At 39.5% G+C, this 15,538-nt stretch overlaps 1 protein-coding gene across 1 annotated transcript; it reads right to left on the bottom strand.

The window, feature by feature from the left end:
• Positions 1-182: 182 nt before the first annotated feature.
• Positions 183-15,191, bottom strand: LOC136443764 (tumor necrosis factor receptor superfamily member 1B-like). Its single transcript, XM_066441126.1, has 13 exons — positions 15,073-15,191; positions 13,909-14,011; positions 13,130-13,311; positions 12,423-12,525; positions 11,798-11,992; positions 11,245-11,511; positions 10,514-10,618; positions 8,008-8,061; positions 7,674-7,736; positions 4,522-4,584; positions 4,210-4,272; positions 3,757-3,825; positions 183-2,835 (listed from the first exon to the last, which is right to left on the bottom strand). The coding sequence occupies exons 1-13, from the start codon at positions 15,154-15,156 to the stop codon at positions 2,792-2,794; spliced, it is 1,395 nt and encodes a 464-aa protein (XP_066297223.1). The 5' UTR covers positions 15,157-15,191; the 3' UTR covers positions 183-2,791.
• Positions 15,192-15,538: the final 347 nt, after the last annotated feature.

The following is a 15,538-nucleotide window of genomic DNA, read 5'->3' on the forward strand; positions in this document are numbered from 1 at the left end:
CCAGTGGAAGAATAGCTCTTCCGTGAGCTATAATTGCGGTGTGATGCTTTCGATGGGGAGCGGTCAAAGCTAAAAGTGCGAACATAAAACCAGCATTAATATTTCAAGATTTACACGCAACTGAGAAAGTTTATTTTATATGTAAATATATATATGTATGTTTATATGTATGTATGTACATATATATATGAAGACATGAAGACATCAAAGAACAGACCAACTCCCATAATAAGATATACTAATACATAGAATCCCATGTTGTATAGCAATGGCATACACATTAAGTTCCAAGTTGGTTCCTGGTACATTCAAGACTTATCTACAAAAGTATAAAAGCTTCAAGTATCCTATTGACTGCTAACCATACCTGTCTGAAATCCATGTCTCACGTAGTTGAAGTTTCAGGTTCCCAAATTATTATAGGCTTTATTAATTCTGAGAATGAAAACCTGTTATAGACTTCATTTTATACTTAACAGACTTAATTCATGGCGAGTGTTTACTTTGCACAGGTACATTGGATATGGCATTCTTCAACAAAACACTGCGACTCATAAACAAAAAGATAGCAGTTCCTGCATTATCAAAGCACGTATATACAAATGTACATATGTACAATCTTCAAGTGTACAACTCACATGATCATATTTGCCAATAGAATTTATCATACACCACCATTATCTTGCCTCCATTGTAGACCCCATCAAGCTTTTCTTCTTAAATGATGTACAGGATTCTGACTATAAGCCAAGTTCCGATTGCATAAAGGTTTCTGGACAAAAATCAGACCTCAGCATGCATTCAGAGCCTGCTAACTATCAGAAAACTGTCAGTAGTTAAAAATGCCTGGCATGGTTTGCAAAGGAGGCTCATGATTAATGCAGAAACATGATTTAACACTGCAGCAATGGCAGAAGCAGCATTTTGCAACAAGAATGCCAAAGCAAAGTTGCATCAATTTCTATACTAGAATCCTATTGCACTTGCGAGCACTTGTGAGAATAAAACATTCAACAAAAAAGCAGATTAGGCACTTAATGTCAACCCAGGAGGAACAGAAAGGCTCATTTGTTGTTAAATAAGTAGGAGGCTTGGAAATACATTTCAGATATGTAATTCCACACTTTGGCAACGACTCAAAGACTTCAAAGATATGTTGGGTTGAGCCTCACTAATCAAGATTTAGATTTCCTAAATTCAGTATGATATTTCATATCCTCCTTCTATGATACAATAAATAAATATGCCCATTCCCCTCAGGACTGACAATTACAAGACATGAAATCAAGTTTAGCTCTTAGTATAGAATCTCAAGACAGTTTCTTCAAAGTTGACTAATATGGAAATTCTACATCCAACCCATCTGGCCAGTGAGTTTACTGGGACCAGGTTACAATTGTTTGGAGAGTGGGCTGGAGTTTTTAGCCTGGCTGCCATCCTATTACTTCCAGGGCTCCTACACTCACTACCCTAAAAAAAGGGTAGTGAGTGTAGGAACTCTGGCTGGTAGTAATAGGCTGGCAGCCAGGCTACGGAGCTTTAAGAAGCATGTGTTTTTTGGAAGAGTGAAAAAGCGAAGGTGCTTTACATCTGTCAAGGCTGCTTTTACTGGACAATGGGCCAAATTTCTAAGATAGTGGCAGACTTTGAAGAGAGTGTAATTTGTCATGAATCATTAATGAGGCCTGGAATCTTACATGACATTGTTTATGAGACACAGACCTATAGAAAATACATCTTGCTATTGCTTGCTTTGCTCTCCACGTACCAGTTTAAAAACTTTAACTAAAATAGGACACGCTGTTGTGACTTTTAGATAAGTTCGTGTAATCCGTTCATGTTTGAGTTTTTTTATCTCTTCTCATTCTGTTCACTTTCCGCATCCGTATCTATATAGCCAGTATTACCGCCCTGTGGCAAAACAAACCAGGTTTGCAGACTGCAGGTATCTTGTAACTTACAAGAGGAAGTAGCTAATTTCACACTTTTCTCAAAAGTTAAACTTTACTATCTAATGGATGGAAAATCTTCTCTGAACAGAGTAGAGTTGCAAAGTTTGAGTGCCATCCCTGCACTCCCAACCCATTTGCACGAAAGACCACACATTAACCTTGCTGCCAAATAATACAAAAATTATCTAAAAAAGGATACTGCTACTTCAACAGGGAGAGGGTTAACATTGGCCTGGGGACCCCCCCCCCCCCAAAAAAAAACCCAACAACATTGGGCTGAGATGAGTTCTCCAGGGCTGTGTAGTTGTTACTGTAATGTATAAGAGAAAACTACTAGCCTGGTATCCTTCTCTATTTCCTGTTTGTAGCTGCCCTGTTTGCCACCTGTTCAAAAACAATTTTTGCAACATGCTCTTTGACAGATACCAGGATAAGCACAATACAAATGTAACTATTGCCCAAGAAACCTTTTGCTAAAAAATTCAAAACAGTCCAAATAGTCCATAAGTAACAACAATTATGTTTTGTTTTTTGTTCTTTGTTAGAATAATCATTACGCTGTTTGTTGTTGCTCTTTGTTCATCATCTGATCCCATCTATCCCTAAGCTAACGGTTTGACTTTCAGTGACCATTGGAGCACCACAGAAGGTCTGGTGGCCAGTTTTCTCCACCCTTCTTGGTTTTCTGTCCTTCTTAGTGTTCTTAATGTCAGGCCTGCCCATTATCTGATATTATCCTCACGTCTTTTCCGCTGCCTACCCCCCTTTCTTCCTCCCTGTTCATTGCCCCACTGCAGGAAGACAGAGGGTGCTATACAGACGCAGGAAGACAGAGGGCGCTATACTGACGTCTCCTTGTATAAGTCCTCTTCCTCTTCTTCACCTGTAGGTTCAAAACAGAATATTAGAATTGTAGAATTTTGACAGGTTTCAGATACATGAAAAAAGATAAGCGTAGTCCCATAGCCTTTATGAAGCCTTAAATGCATCCAGAGCATTTTATGAGGCTTGAAACTTGAATTAAAAAACTCAAATTTCTAGTCATTCCTACACATAGTAAGTTTCAATAACGCTATACCATTACATTTCGACATTAAAGGAGCAAAGATACGATGTCGCTGTGTGGTGAGAACTGAAAGAAAATCCAAGCCCTAATAGACTGATCCTGACTGTCCATCACAATTAGCGGTTCGACCAATGAGAGAGTGACTGCATGTCCGTCAAATATTTGCATTTTTATGTTTTGATTTTGCATTTCTACGTTTTGACGGAGGTGGGCGGTGCTATGCTATCGGTCTATTTACACTAGGCGCATAAAACTAAAATATCACCATGTAGCTTATTTTTGTGCCGCTTTTGAGCACTTTTGATAAGAAATCCGCACGCAAATATGGTAAACAGAGGCATCAAATGTCAATTTCATAAAGATTACAGCAACTAGAATATTTCCAGTTTTCAAGCCTCATAAAATGCTCTGGGTGCCTTTAACGGGAGTGGGTTGTTATCCACTGTGTTAAGGATGCTGTATTGGAAGGCAGAGCCCATCCCTCTCCTTCCAGAGGATAGATTAGTTTCTTAGAATTTTTAAAACTTGCCACACTTTGATATATAACTATAGCACAACATCATCGTTAAGTTGATAATCATCCTTAGACTCTCTAAGGGAGTTAGTGCTACGGAGTCTTCTCCAAAGTCCCTCCCCAATTCACATGTTGATCATACATCAAAAACGTGCCTTAATGCTAAAAACATGTCACAAATGATTGATGGTGTAATCTGATATGTAAATAGCACACAATCTCACCTATCGGAGAAGTCATCACCGTGATGTCACCATCTGAAGTCAGCTCCTCCAGGCCATAAGTTACATCCTCTGTAAACATTGAAAATCGGAGGAAAGGTTTATGGCTATGTAGTTACAATACAAAGCTACAATAATTAATAATAAATTCACATTGGTTCCCCTGACTATGAAAACTTAAAGCCTGGCTCTAATTCCCATTCCTGTAGTTTTCTGTCACCTACTTATTGACAAACATTCCATGGGAATATAATTGCAATTCTTAGTACATAATTTTATAACAGAAGAAGAGGTGCAAGTATTGCCTCACAAGTGGTTTAAGATTGAACTTGACTGAAAAGCAAATTGACATTTTTTTTTTAACAGACAAAATGTAAAAATAGAATTTAGTTGCCCTAAGTCTAAGTCGGAGTCAAGACGTAACACATAGGCTTATGACTATATGAGAGTTTTTACTTGTGTGCAGGTCTCGCTCATTCCCCTTTGGGTCGTCGGTGTCCTGGGTCGGAGCTCGGGCATCTGGAACAACAACAAGAGGGCTGGTTAGAATTTGAAGTAGATTAACAACATAATGAAAAAAAATTGGCTGAAAAATCCTTGTTAATGCATCTCATGCAATCAAGCCAGATATACATAAATTAAAATAAAGTGTCCTGTCAACCTGCTTTCATAGGTTAGACGATAATCATGCACTCAAGATGTAACAAAAAACTTTCTCTATTGTACGGAGAGAAAAAGTACAAGAAGAACTTAAAACCAGCCAGTTACCTTTGACAGATGTCGCCCCTTCCGCCCCATCTGGGATTTCTTCCAGGCCATCGTTGGTTTCCTCTGGAAAGTACATAGATTATCAGAGGTTTATTGTATTACAGTCAAACCTGCCTAGGCGACCACCTTTTCAACGCGACCACCTGGCCATGGCGACCGCTTTTTCTCGGTCCCGAAAATTTTCCCCATAGGCACAAGCATTAAGCTGCCTGCCCAAGGCGACCACCTGTCCAACGCGACCGCGACCGCCACGAATTGGGACCGCACAGAGCACAATTCCTGCCCATGGCGGCCGCCTAATTTTCAAGCGTGCGGTGACATCGGATCATTTTGCTGTCGGATTTCACGGAAATGTTTTCAAGACTTTGAAGGACAAAAATAAGGACAAAAATATATGGAATAGCAATGTTATAGCATAGATTCCTCCATGAAGTGTTTTGATAAAACGTTCCCCCTATAAAAATTGTAAAAAGACAAATGTTTGTGATGTTGTTGTGCCTATCGTAATCTTATAGTTTACCGTGAACTCCGGTCGGTTTAAACTCAATTTTCAAAACGAATACGTAGTGCATGGCGTCAAAAAGTCAGATTTCACAGAAATTACTATCTATTTTTGAATTTTCAACAAAAATGTCACTGTGTCTTACTAAATTCCACCGAAAAATGACTTCGCGGCGGGCAAAACATTGGGCGAGAAATGTTGTTCCTTGGTCCCGACGCCATCTTGGATTTGGCGCGGCTCGGATTTGACCAAGGAGGTTAAATATACAAGGAGAACGGACGGGATTAACACCCCGCTGTGCGCTATTGTACTGACCCGCCAAACCCCGGGGCTATCTATTGTTTCCGCCCTCCGGCGGCGCTCCTTTGTGCTGGCAAGTGCCCCTCAGGCATTGGCGGCAAAACCATTCAAATTCTATGCTAATGAGCCCGATCGTGACGTCAAGCCCTCCGATGCTGGCCCGAGCGACTAGCAAGAAGCCAGCAGTTTCCGAGGATTACCTTATTTGGGAAGCGAATGTGACTTGCGCAGACGGCATTATTGCCGAGAGTGGACTTAGGCGGCCATTTTGATATCTGGTTCATCGCTGTGCGACGAAGATGGGTGTGTTTACAGGCTTTTTTGTAGCTGTGCATGGAATGTTTTGGCTCAAAAATATGAAGAATATTCTGTGTTAGATGCCTTTATAAAAATATTATAACAGTTTCCCCACCAAAACCGAAGGTTTTCTAGGATAGTTCATAACTTTGTTGTTCTATTGTAATATTTTTTGTTGTTCGACTCCGTCAAGTTTTCTTCGACTCTTCGCAAGACTTTTGCATTATTTTTGTGTAAGTCTGGCCTCTGTGGATTTCATTTGTAGTCATAAGCATGGTTTGGAGCAAAGTATTAGCCACAGCAAGGAGTTATACACGGCATTATGATTGTTATGTCACCCCGGAATGTGTACAAACATTGAATCAAACCAATGTGGTTAAATAAAGATAATCGCCACGCTTTCCAGTTTTACTTATACTTATTTATTCGATCTTATAGACAACCTTGACTTGACCTAACCATGTCTATATGTCTATCCGCCCTGCGTTCTTGTATGTTTACCCGTATACTGCACACGTATTTGACCGCTGGCGGCAACGGGGTTTGTATTTGCCTGCTCTGTCGGATTGTCGCTATCGCTACACGCTTCTTCGTGCCCTATTTCGCTAAAATTGTCCTAAAAATCGCTGGATTTCAAAGTCACTCCACTCAAAATCGTCCTCTCCTGGGAGGGTCATCTTGTGAAAACAGACTGTGAACAAAGACCCAAGCCAGCGCGGGTGATGCAAATTGGGGGTAATTAGCACCTTGACGCGAAGTTGTTGAAACGCACTCTCCTGAAAGAAGGCAAATTGTGTCCTTTCTCCTTGTATATTTAACCTCCTTGATTTGACGTACCGCTGACCTTTCTGAAACACGATGCTTTTGTGTATGAACATTTGTGAATACTCTAGTTATTGATGAAAATTGATATTCTTTTTTTCTTTTTATTTCCATGAATCTCACAAACCTTTATTGGACGCTGTGCGTTCTGCTGCACTGACTTACCTTTCCATGCGGTCGCACAGAGCTTAGTGGCGCGACGAAATCACACCGTTCCGTTTTCATCTTTAGTTGTCAGATCGAAAACCTTTTGCCCCTTTTATCCAGCGGTCGGCGCCCCAAAAAAGGCTGGGGCCAGCAGGTGTTATCTCGGGATTTGTCTTAGGCCTTAAAACTTCGATGATGTGCGTGTGTGTAACGTGTGAATGCGGGAGGGCGCTGCGAGATTATCGAGGCAACCATTGTTTTGTAGTCAAAATTATGACGAAAATTTGTACACGATGTAGCGGTATACAATTATTACAACGATAACGGAAAATAAAATTTTTGTAGGATCTTTCTGTCAATGAGAATTGAACCTGGTGGGGGTCATGCTGTCTAAATTCACATAATTTCCATCCATTTACGTACTGTATTTGAAAACCTCGACCTGGAAACATGTGAGTGGAATCCTCTTCATGGCGACCACCTGTCCATCGCGACCGTTTTTGCCCGGTCCGCCGGGTGGTCGCCTTGGGCAGGTTTGACTGTAATTGTTTTGTCATTTTGCCATACATTGTGCCATGTATAATTGCCGAGCAATACAGATTAGTCATATTGTTCAGGGCTAACCTTTCGTAATAGCCTTCGGCTATTTGGGTAGCCCAGCCTGTACTTTTTTTGGCTGTATTTTTTTTAAGCCAGCCAAATGAATACTTCAAATCAAACCAAAGGTTACTCAGTTAACTAAAGGGACCACCCTAAATATTCGTAAAAGGTCAGGACTTAGATTACAGCAGTTATTGTTGATTCAAGCCCTCAGCTCGGACCATTGAGTTACATGTAGGTGGATTAGAAACAGCCTCCAAGGAGGTTCTATATAACTAGTAGTTTGAAGATCGTACTGCATTGTACATAACACGTGTGCTCATGAAAAGGATGTAACTGTAACTTAATAACATTAACCTGGGCCAAGACAACATTTCAGGTCAGTGCTTGAATTTCTGATAATACTAGTAAGGATTTTCCTAAAGCATCTGTTTAGTTTGAAATGATAGCTTTCTACAGTAAACAAAGGAACACAAGAACCTACTTAGAGAGAGATCTCGCTCGTTCCCTTTAGGGTCGTTCGTGTCCTGAATTGGTTGTTGAGCAGCTGTAAAAAAATGACGAAAAGAATTATCAGTATGGCATCTTAGCTGTTCATAGAAAAAGACTACAATATTCCCGATGTTCAAATTCAGAATAGAAAATTACAGATAGTGTAATCAGTATGATTTTGATTGTTGGTACTATGTTCAGCTGAATTACATACAGTTCAAATATTAGCACCACACTGCACTGACAAACATTTTGCACAACTTAAGACTGAAGTTACTAATAAAAATTTTTACTTTATAATTATAGGCACAGAAATTGAAACTAACCTGCAACAGCTGGTTTTGGGAGGGTTTCTGAAACAAGTAAAAAGGAAGGTTGAACTTTTCAACCTGACATGACTCGCAGAAGTAACGGCTAACATGAATCTTGCAGTTCTTATAGAAGTATTGGGCATTGGACCAAAAAATGGTACATACTGCTTCAAGCACTCAGCATCATATTCAAAGTATGGCAGTTGAACACACATCACAGAGTCCCGATGCTACAGACTTCTGAGTATATATCTAAATGCAACAACCCCCACAATGCAAAAATAGGTAAATATCTAAACGACTGCTTTGTCATTTGAAAAAGTACCCAAACTAATGAATAGTCCCACTCGATTATAACACTATATCAAAAATCGAATGCTAGCCCTTATTGTATTGTATTAGTAATTAGGATGTTAAGTTTTTTTCTACACTTCTACTTTGTATTATGTTTAAGAGTTGTATGTTTTGTACTGTGTACAACTGTCGTGCAATAAAGTTATTACTACCAGTGGACTAGCCCCCTGCTGGAGTGCTGTGCTTGCACAACTATGTGGCCCAAGGGCTAAGGAAACGTAGATGGGCACTGCCTTATACAGCATATATGATGTGAAATATGATTGTACAAAGCCGGAGATCCGTGTGTTTTCACCAATTATCGTCCAATATCAATCTTACCGGCCTTCTCAAAAATCTTGGAAAAATTAGTTTATAAACGGATTGTGAATCACCTTGAAATCAATCATATATTATATGCGCATCAATATGGGTTTCGAAAAAAATACTCGACATATATGGCACTCTTGCAACTTGTTGACAAAATCACCACATCCTTAGAAAATAACGAATACACGATAGGAATATTTCTTGACCTTTCCAAAGCATTCGATACAGTAGATCACAACATACTTCTCAACAAACTATTCACCTATGGATTTACCGACTCTGCCCTTCGTTGGCTAAAAGACTACTTAACTAACAGAAAACAGTTCGTCTCTAATAGAAATAATATTTCCTCCCAAAATGTCTTAACATGTGGCGTACCACAAGGATCCATTCTTGGTCCCCTCTTGTTTTTAATTTATGTTAACGACTTGGCATCAGTATCAAATAAATTATTTGCTCTGTTATTTGCAGATGATACAAACTTATTTATGTCCCACAAAAATTTTGACACGTTAGTAACATCTATGAATAATGAATTGTATAAGATAAATCAATGGTTCAAGGCAAATAAATTGTCCCTTAACGTAAAAAAAACTAATTTTATTATCTTTGTAGGAAGGAACAAGAAATACGATAAAGAAAAGGCTAGGATCTATATCAATGACAATGCTATCAATCAAGTAAGTCACACCCGTTTTTTAGGCGTAATTATAGACGAGAAACTTTCATGGAAGAACCAAATTGATTTTGTTTGCAAAAAAATTTCCAAAAACATAGGCATCATTAGAAAAGTCAAATCTTTGCTGTCACGAAACATATTTATGGTTCTTTATTACAGTTTGATTTACCCTTATCTAACTTATTGCAACATAATTTGGGGTAGTACGTACACAACATCCATCAATCCTGTTTACCTCCTTCAAAAGCGCTTTGTACGAATAGCAGCCAATGCGTCATTCACAGCACATACAGCAGCTCTGTTTCGTGATTTAAATGTTATGACTGTATTTGACATTAATAAATTTCAAATTGCCTTATTTGTCCATAAAATTGTCCATAATAGCTCTTCCCTACCTGAACAATACAAAGGTCTTTTAAATTTCAACTCAGATATCCATCACCACTATACGAGACAACATAATCTTTTAAGATCAATTATGACAAAAACTACTCAAAAACAACATACAATATTGTTTAGAGGCCCCACCGTATGGAACAATCTCAGCCAAATTCTACAGTCCTGCTCGTCTTTACCTAGTTTCAAAAAACTTTTAAAGATAGATATCATAGAACATCCAAGTATTACTTTCTCCTGATTTGTTTGTTTTCCTTGTTTTTCACTTTTCCTTTGGTATCCGATGACAAAATAATTCATATGATTGTTATTTTTGTATAATTTTGACCTATTTCTTTATAAATTGTTATTCATTATAATACTTATTATGTTTACAACTCAAAATTTACTTTGTAGTTCCTCTTCTTTTCATTTGTTTCATTGATTTATGTTAAAATTCCAATTTCTTGTTTCGTTAGTTTTTCTTAGTCTCGATGATATATGATTTTGTAAAAATTTGTAGTTTGGGGGAGGCCCCCGAAAAGCCGTATAGGCTTCTGGCCTCTCCTGCATGTATTCTTTACTCTATTTCTCTTTGTTTTTATATTGTATTGTACATATGCGAAGAAACAATAAACAATAAACAATAAACAAATGTACCCTTGAAATAATAATCCTTGAAATGATAACCCTTTCCTATGGGAAATTGCAATGCAACAGGCCAAGTTTTGTTTTTCACTTCATGATGTGCACAACAAGTCAGTTAGCTGATTAGTGACAAGAGATGGAGACTGCTCAACTCACCCCCACCCTCCCCATCTCCCCTCTCCTCCCCATCCTCCTCATCTTCCTCCTCCTCCTCTGCATTACTTGGAGCAGCCATAAGTTGTTCCAGCTGCTGTGATCCCCCTGTGAGGAATAAATGAATCAGATGTACATTGTGTTAGACATCAAGGTAATACCATATGCAACGAAACAATCATTGACGCAAGTTTTTAACAAATTGTGTCACTGACGAAAGACAGCAGATACTGTCCGAAACATCTGATCTTTTCCAAAATCTATCTAGTTGCTGGAGTTAAACTGTTATCTTGTGTAAATTGTATATTTTACATAATATACAGGTGTGTTTTCTGTTATCATCTTACTGTCATTTATATGTAAGACATTTAAGCAACCAATTTCTTGTCATGCATGACCTTTGTACCTTCATGTATGTAAGAATAGAATTTGACCATGACATTGTCTGCACAGTGGTAAACCCTACGTGTTGATTAGTAGCTTCAGTGGAAAACTCATTGACAAATGATCAGCAACTTGAGAGTTAGCTCTCTCTCGCAATGCTACAGAATTCTACAATCCTTTAAAAACAATTCCTGAGTACTGGTTTAGGATATTTCTCAAACTGGTGTGTTCCTAAATAGGCCATTATGCCTTAAAAATGTCGAAATTCGTATTTCCTCAATTCTGTTCATAGATGAAAAAAATTCTGGTGAAGATATGAATCCTTGATCAACACATTCAAGTAAACAAACCTTCAGGATCTGGTCTTTTGCTTGCTGCTCTTTGTCTTCTCTTCCTGCAGACACAAATAGCTGCGACAGCTACTGCTGTGAGAAGTAATGCAAATACAGCAACTACGATTATTGCTATCCCTGCTGACTGGGGAAGTACATTCGGGGACTTTCCTCTGATGGTGTCTGTCGTTGTCAGTGCTGCGTCCTCTTTGTCTGATTCCTGATAATCTCCAGTTGGCAAAGTGGGAGAGCCTTCCTTGGGTGGTGACGTCTCATCTGAAGGATCTGAAAAATGAAAGATAAGAGTTTTTAAAAAATTGAATAACTTTTGCTTTGATTGGATTAGCTGCTCTTCTTCCATTTTCTAGCATGTCTCCCTATCCATATGGATCAAATTCCATGGATCCAAGTTTGATCCCAAGGTTGGCCCAGCTCAGACATATTGTGAGGGATCTGTCTGGATATGCAGCTAATGTTCTTCAGTGCAAACCTTGCGTGTTACACCATGAGGCGTTTTATGGGGTATGCAATACAAACAAACAAACAAACAAACAAACAAACACCAACATACCGACATCAGCAGCCTGTGTCTGAGTGATCACAGTGGCCCCACAGACGGCGTCCTGCATCGGTGTGCAGTCTTCAACTGTTGTCCTCCTTTGCGCCCTGCAGTCGGTGCAGGGTGTGCAGACTTGTGTTACCGACAACTGGTCTGAAAATGTGCCAGGGGTGCACGTCGTGCACTTGGTGTTGAACATGGCCGTCGCTGTGAACAAAAATACTCAATTTTAGTAACTATCTCATGTCCTTACACAGTTTCTGTCTATCTAGGCCAAAACATAATATCTAGTCATGCTTTTAAGTACCAGAGTTATCAGCCAAGGATTGATGTGTTCAAAAATTTGTATTTCCCGAGAACCATAGTAGAATGGAACTCGTTGTCATCAAGTACTGTAGGAGCTTCCTCACTAAGTAGCTTTAAAGAACGGTTGCAGTCAGATATGCAAAGACTAGGTGTAACAGACCGTTCGGTGTAATATGACGAGCTGCTACAGCGCCGCGTGCCTGCGGAGCTGGTGTGTTACGCCTAATGGCGGTTGTACCGGCTATATAGAAGTCTGTGCTTTGGTAATACAGCCATATGGATTAACAATCATGAGAAATAAAGTCAGGTTGGTGGTTATAAGAAAACCTGCCTATGTTGGAGACGCCCTGCCCTGCTGGACACTTGGAGATCTCCCGACATCCGCGTTCCGTCTCGTTCCAGTACTTCCCAGCTTCACACTCGCACACCGTGTCCTAATAAGGGCAGCAAATGTACAAATCTCAAAATTAATCGCAGTTTTAATTTTGCAGTATGGAGCAAAATTGCATGTTTGCTGTGTTTTTAAGTTCGTGTTTGAAAAAATAGTAGTGCAACAGAAACACCGGCAAAATTTAAACAAATAAACATAAAACCACTGCGAACATTTCTGAATTTATAGTACTGCTTCTGTCAAATATTCAGAACAGCCTAAGCTTTCAAAACACCCTCATTTTATCATTGATTAGTAAGTATCAATATTGCTCACACATGTCTGTGGTACTGTAATGATAGCCTGTTTGAAAAGGGTTTAACCAACAAAATATCTGTGTGACGCAATGATCATCGTGCATGGTTCAGTTTCTATCACTCTCAATGGACACTGACTAAATTTTCCACTTCAATCAATGAGAAGTATTTGTATAATGGTGGGCAGGTAGCTTTTCTAATAAAAAAACAATCACTCGTAATGAATATAATATTCAACACTGACTAGTTCAATAACAAAATGTATTTAATTTTCCACTGCAATCATTGATGAATATTTGCATAGTAATCTCCAGTGGACAGGCAGATTTTCTAATAACAAAGCCATTTTACATGAGTCCTGTTGCCCTCCCTGTGGACCCCTCCCGTCCTCCCATCATCATCGTCATGGTTCAGCGGTGACACTGTACAGACGCTGTGCTGTATGCACCTGTCCACTTTGTACTGGACAGGGCCCTGGTAGGTCCGGGGTGGGCAGGGCAGGCATCCCGATGTTTGGTGATCACAGAATGCACCTGTAGGGGGGCATAAAAGAATAGAGAAGAATAGTCAGTAATCAATAAACCAGTACTATAAGGTACACAGACACTGTGCTGTCTGTACCTGTAAACAGTGTCCTGTGGATGGAGTTGGTAGGTACGGTCGGCAGGACATACAACATGGCATTTGTGGACTACAGTACTAGTAGGCCACTGTGAGGGAACATACAAAATTAAGGAGATTAATACATGAATCATAACATGATCATTAAGAATATTAAAGCTGTTAAGTGTTCATGCTAAGCTGCATGCACCTGTACATGTACAGTTTCTTGGGATGGGGGCTGATAATGTAATAAATAAATAGAATTCGGTATACCAATGTTTCTGTTTAGTAAAGTAGGTAGCTTTGTTTTGGAAAAAACATAAGTTTAACAGGTAAGAACAATAACCTACAAGCTTATGTTATTATTTTTCACACAACAAAACGAGAAAGTTACGTCTAGAGTCACCTTACCGAGGATGAACTGAACTTCACAAGCACAGACAAATGAAACCATATCATTACAACACAAAAAGTACATTCGTACCTAACTTTTAGTAACACGTTATAGACCTTAGAATAGACATTACCTGCGGAGCACCAGTTGTTAAAGTCACAATGTTGCTGAAGTATGGGTGAAGCTTCATGGACGGGTGCAGGGGAACAAAACGCATGCAACAAACATGCAGAAATCTGGGAAATGAACATGGAATGGGTAGACATGATTATAGGTTACAACATGCAGATACTGCACTTATCAGATGCATGTACATGGATTCATGTCATATGGGACTTATTTTAATATCCTAATGGCTACCAAGTTGTTAAAATCGACATGGCTAATGACAGGATGTTTTGAACCTGTCAATAGTGCAAAAGATGTGTTATTGACAGGATGCACCAGTATCAGAATTAATCCATTCAATGAAATACTGTATATTATGGCTCACTTGGTAGTGAGACAGTACACCTGCTAAATCTTCTTTCAAACATTATTTTCAGTAGTCAATATACCGTATATATTCTTATCAACAGGAATATCCTGTCAATAGTGCCAAATAAATTCTTATATATTGACAGGTTAGTACAAAAGAATTCAAGCCAAGAAAAAACGTATTGAATGTCCAAAGCATTCTGTCAATAGACCCAAACAAATTCTTGTTGACAGGATACCAAAAAAGCATATTGACTAGAACATCGTGTCAATAGTGGCAAAACATCCTGTCAACAGCCTCGGCCAAGTAATACACGCCCCCTTGTCTCATGATTCCTATGTAAGTTGTAACGAGCCAAAGTGCGGGCAAATATCTCCGTAGTAATATCTTTTGAATTATCCCTATAGGATGCATGGTTTGCCAAATAAGTTTGTCCCTAGGGCCCTAAGATAAGAAGTGACATCGGGGAATCTGATGAGGGAAAATCATGTCAGAAGTCCGGAATCTTAGCCTGGAGTCCGGCCTTGTTAGCTTCGGTCCTCCCCCACCGTCGGCTGGTTGTTGGCGGCTAGCGGACATTGTAAGCGGGCAAAAGCTAACAAGACTGGACTCCAGGCTACCGGAATGTTGCCGAGGGAAAGTGGTTATGACCTCGTGTCCCGTCAAAGAATCGTCCCGAGGGAAAATCGTTCTGAATTTTAAGGAATCTTCCAGAATCTTCTAGAGAGAACAAGCACCTTCCCCCTCCCACCTGTTCTTGCGGCCACCCACTTCAATTTCGGAATAGCTAATAGGATTTACAGCAATGCACAAACTTACCAGAAACGCCTTAGCAGTTTTGCATACCATAGCTGAGCTAAACACCGCGATAAAGAACGTAAAACGGCCGGTTTGTACGTGCATAAATTCTACAAAACTATATTTTGCAACTCATGACTCAACACCGGAAGTACGTGACTAGTAGCTTGTGCAGCGCACCGGTTGCGCAAAGGATTGTGGGTGAACGTGACATTGACCCCTTTTTGCCAAATTGTGTCCAAAAACGCTCCAGAATCACAGTAGGTACGTAAAAAAGAAAAATTACGACAAGGCAAAACTCAGCATACTTAAAGGACTAGATAGTGGCGACGTCTTTTAACTTCCTAGACGCTGTGCCGCCGTTGATGAACAAGGGGAATCCCCTTACTTAGCAATGTTTTTTCACGTCCCAACAAGCGCTACGCCACCTACAGTCCTGGATACAGCCGCATTCAGACAGCGATTCTAAATATTCAACTTAACAAAA

This window comes from Branchiostoma lanceolatum, chromosome 10, assembly GCF_035083965.1.
Source record: "Branchiostoma lanceolatum isolate klBraLanc5 chromosome 10, klBraLanc5.hap2, whole genome shotgun sequence".
NCBI classification, from domain to species: domain Eukaryota; kingdom Metazoa; phylum Chordata; class Leptocardii; order Amphioxiformes; family Branchiostomatidae; genus Branchiostoma; species Branchiostoma lanceolatum.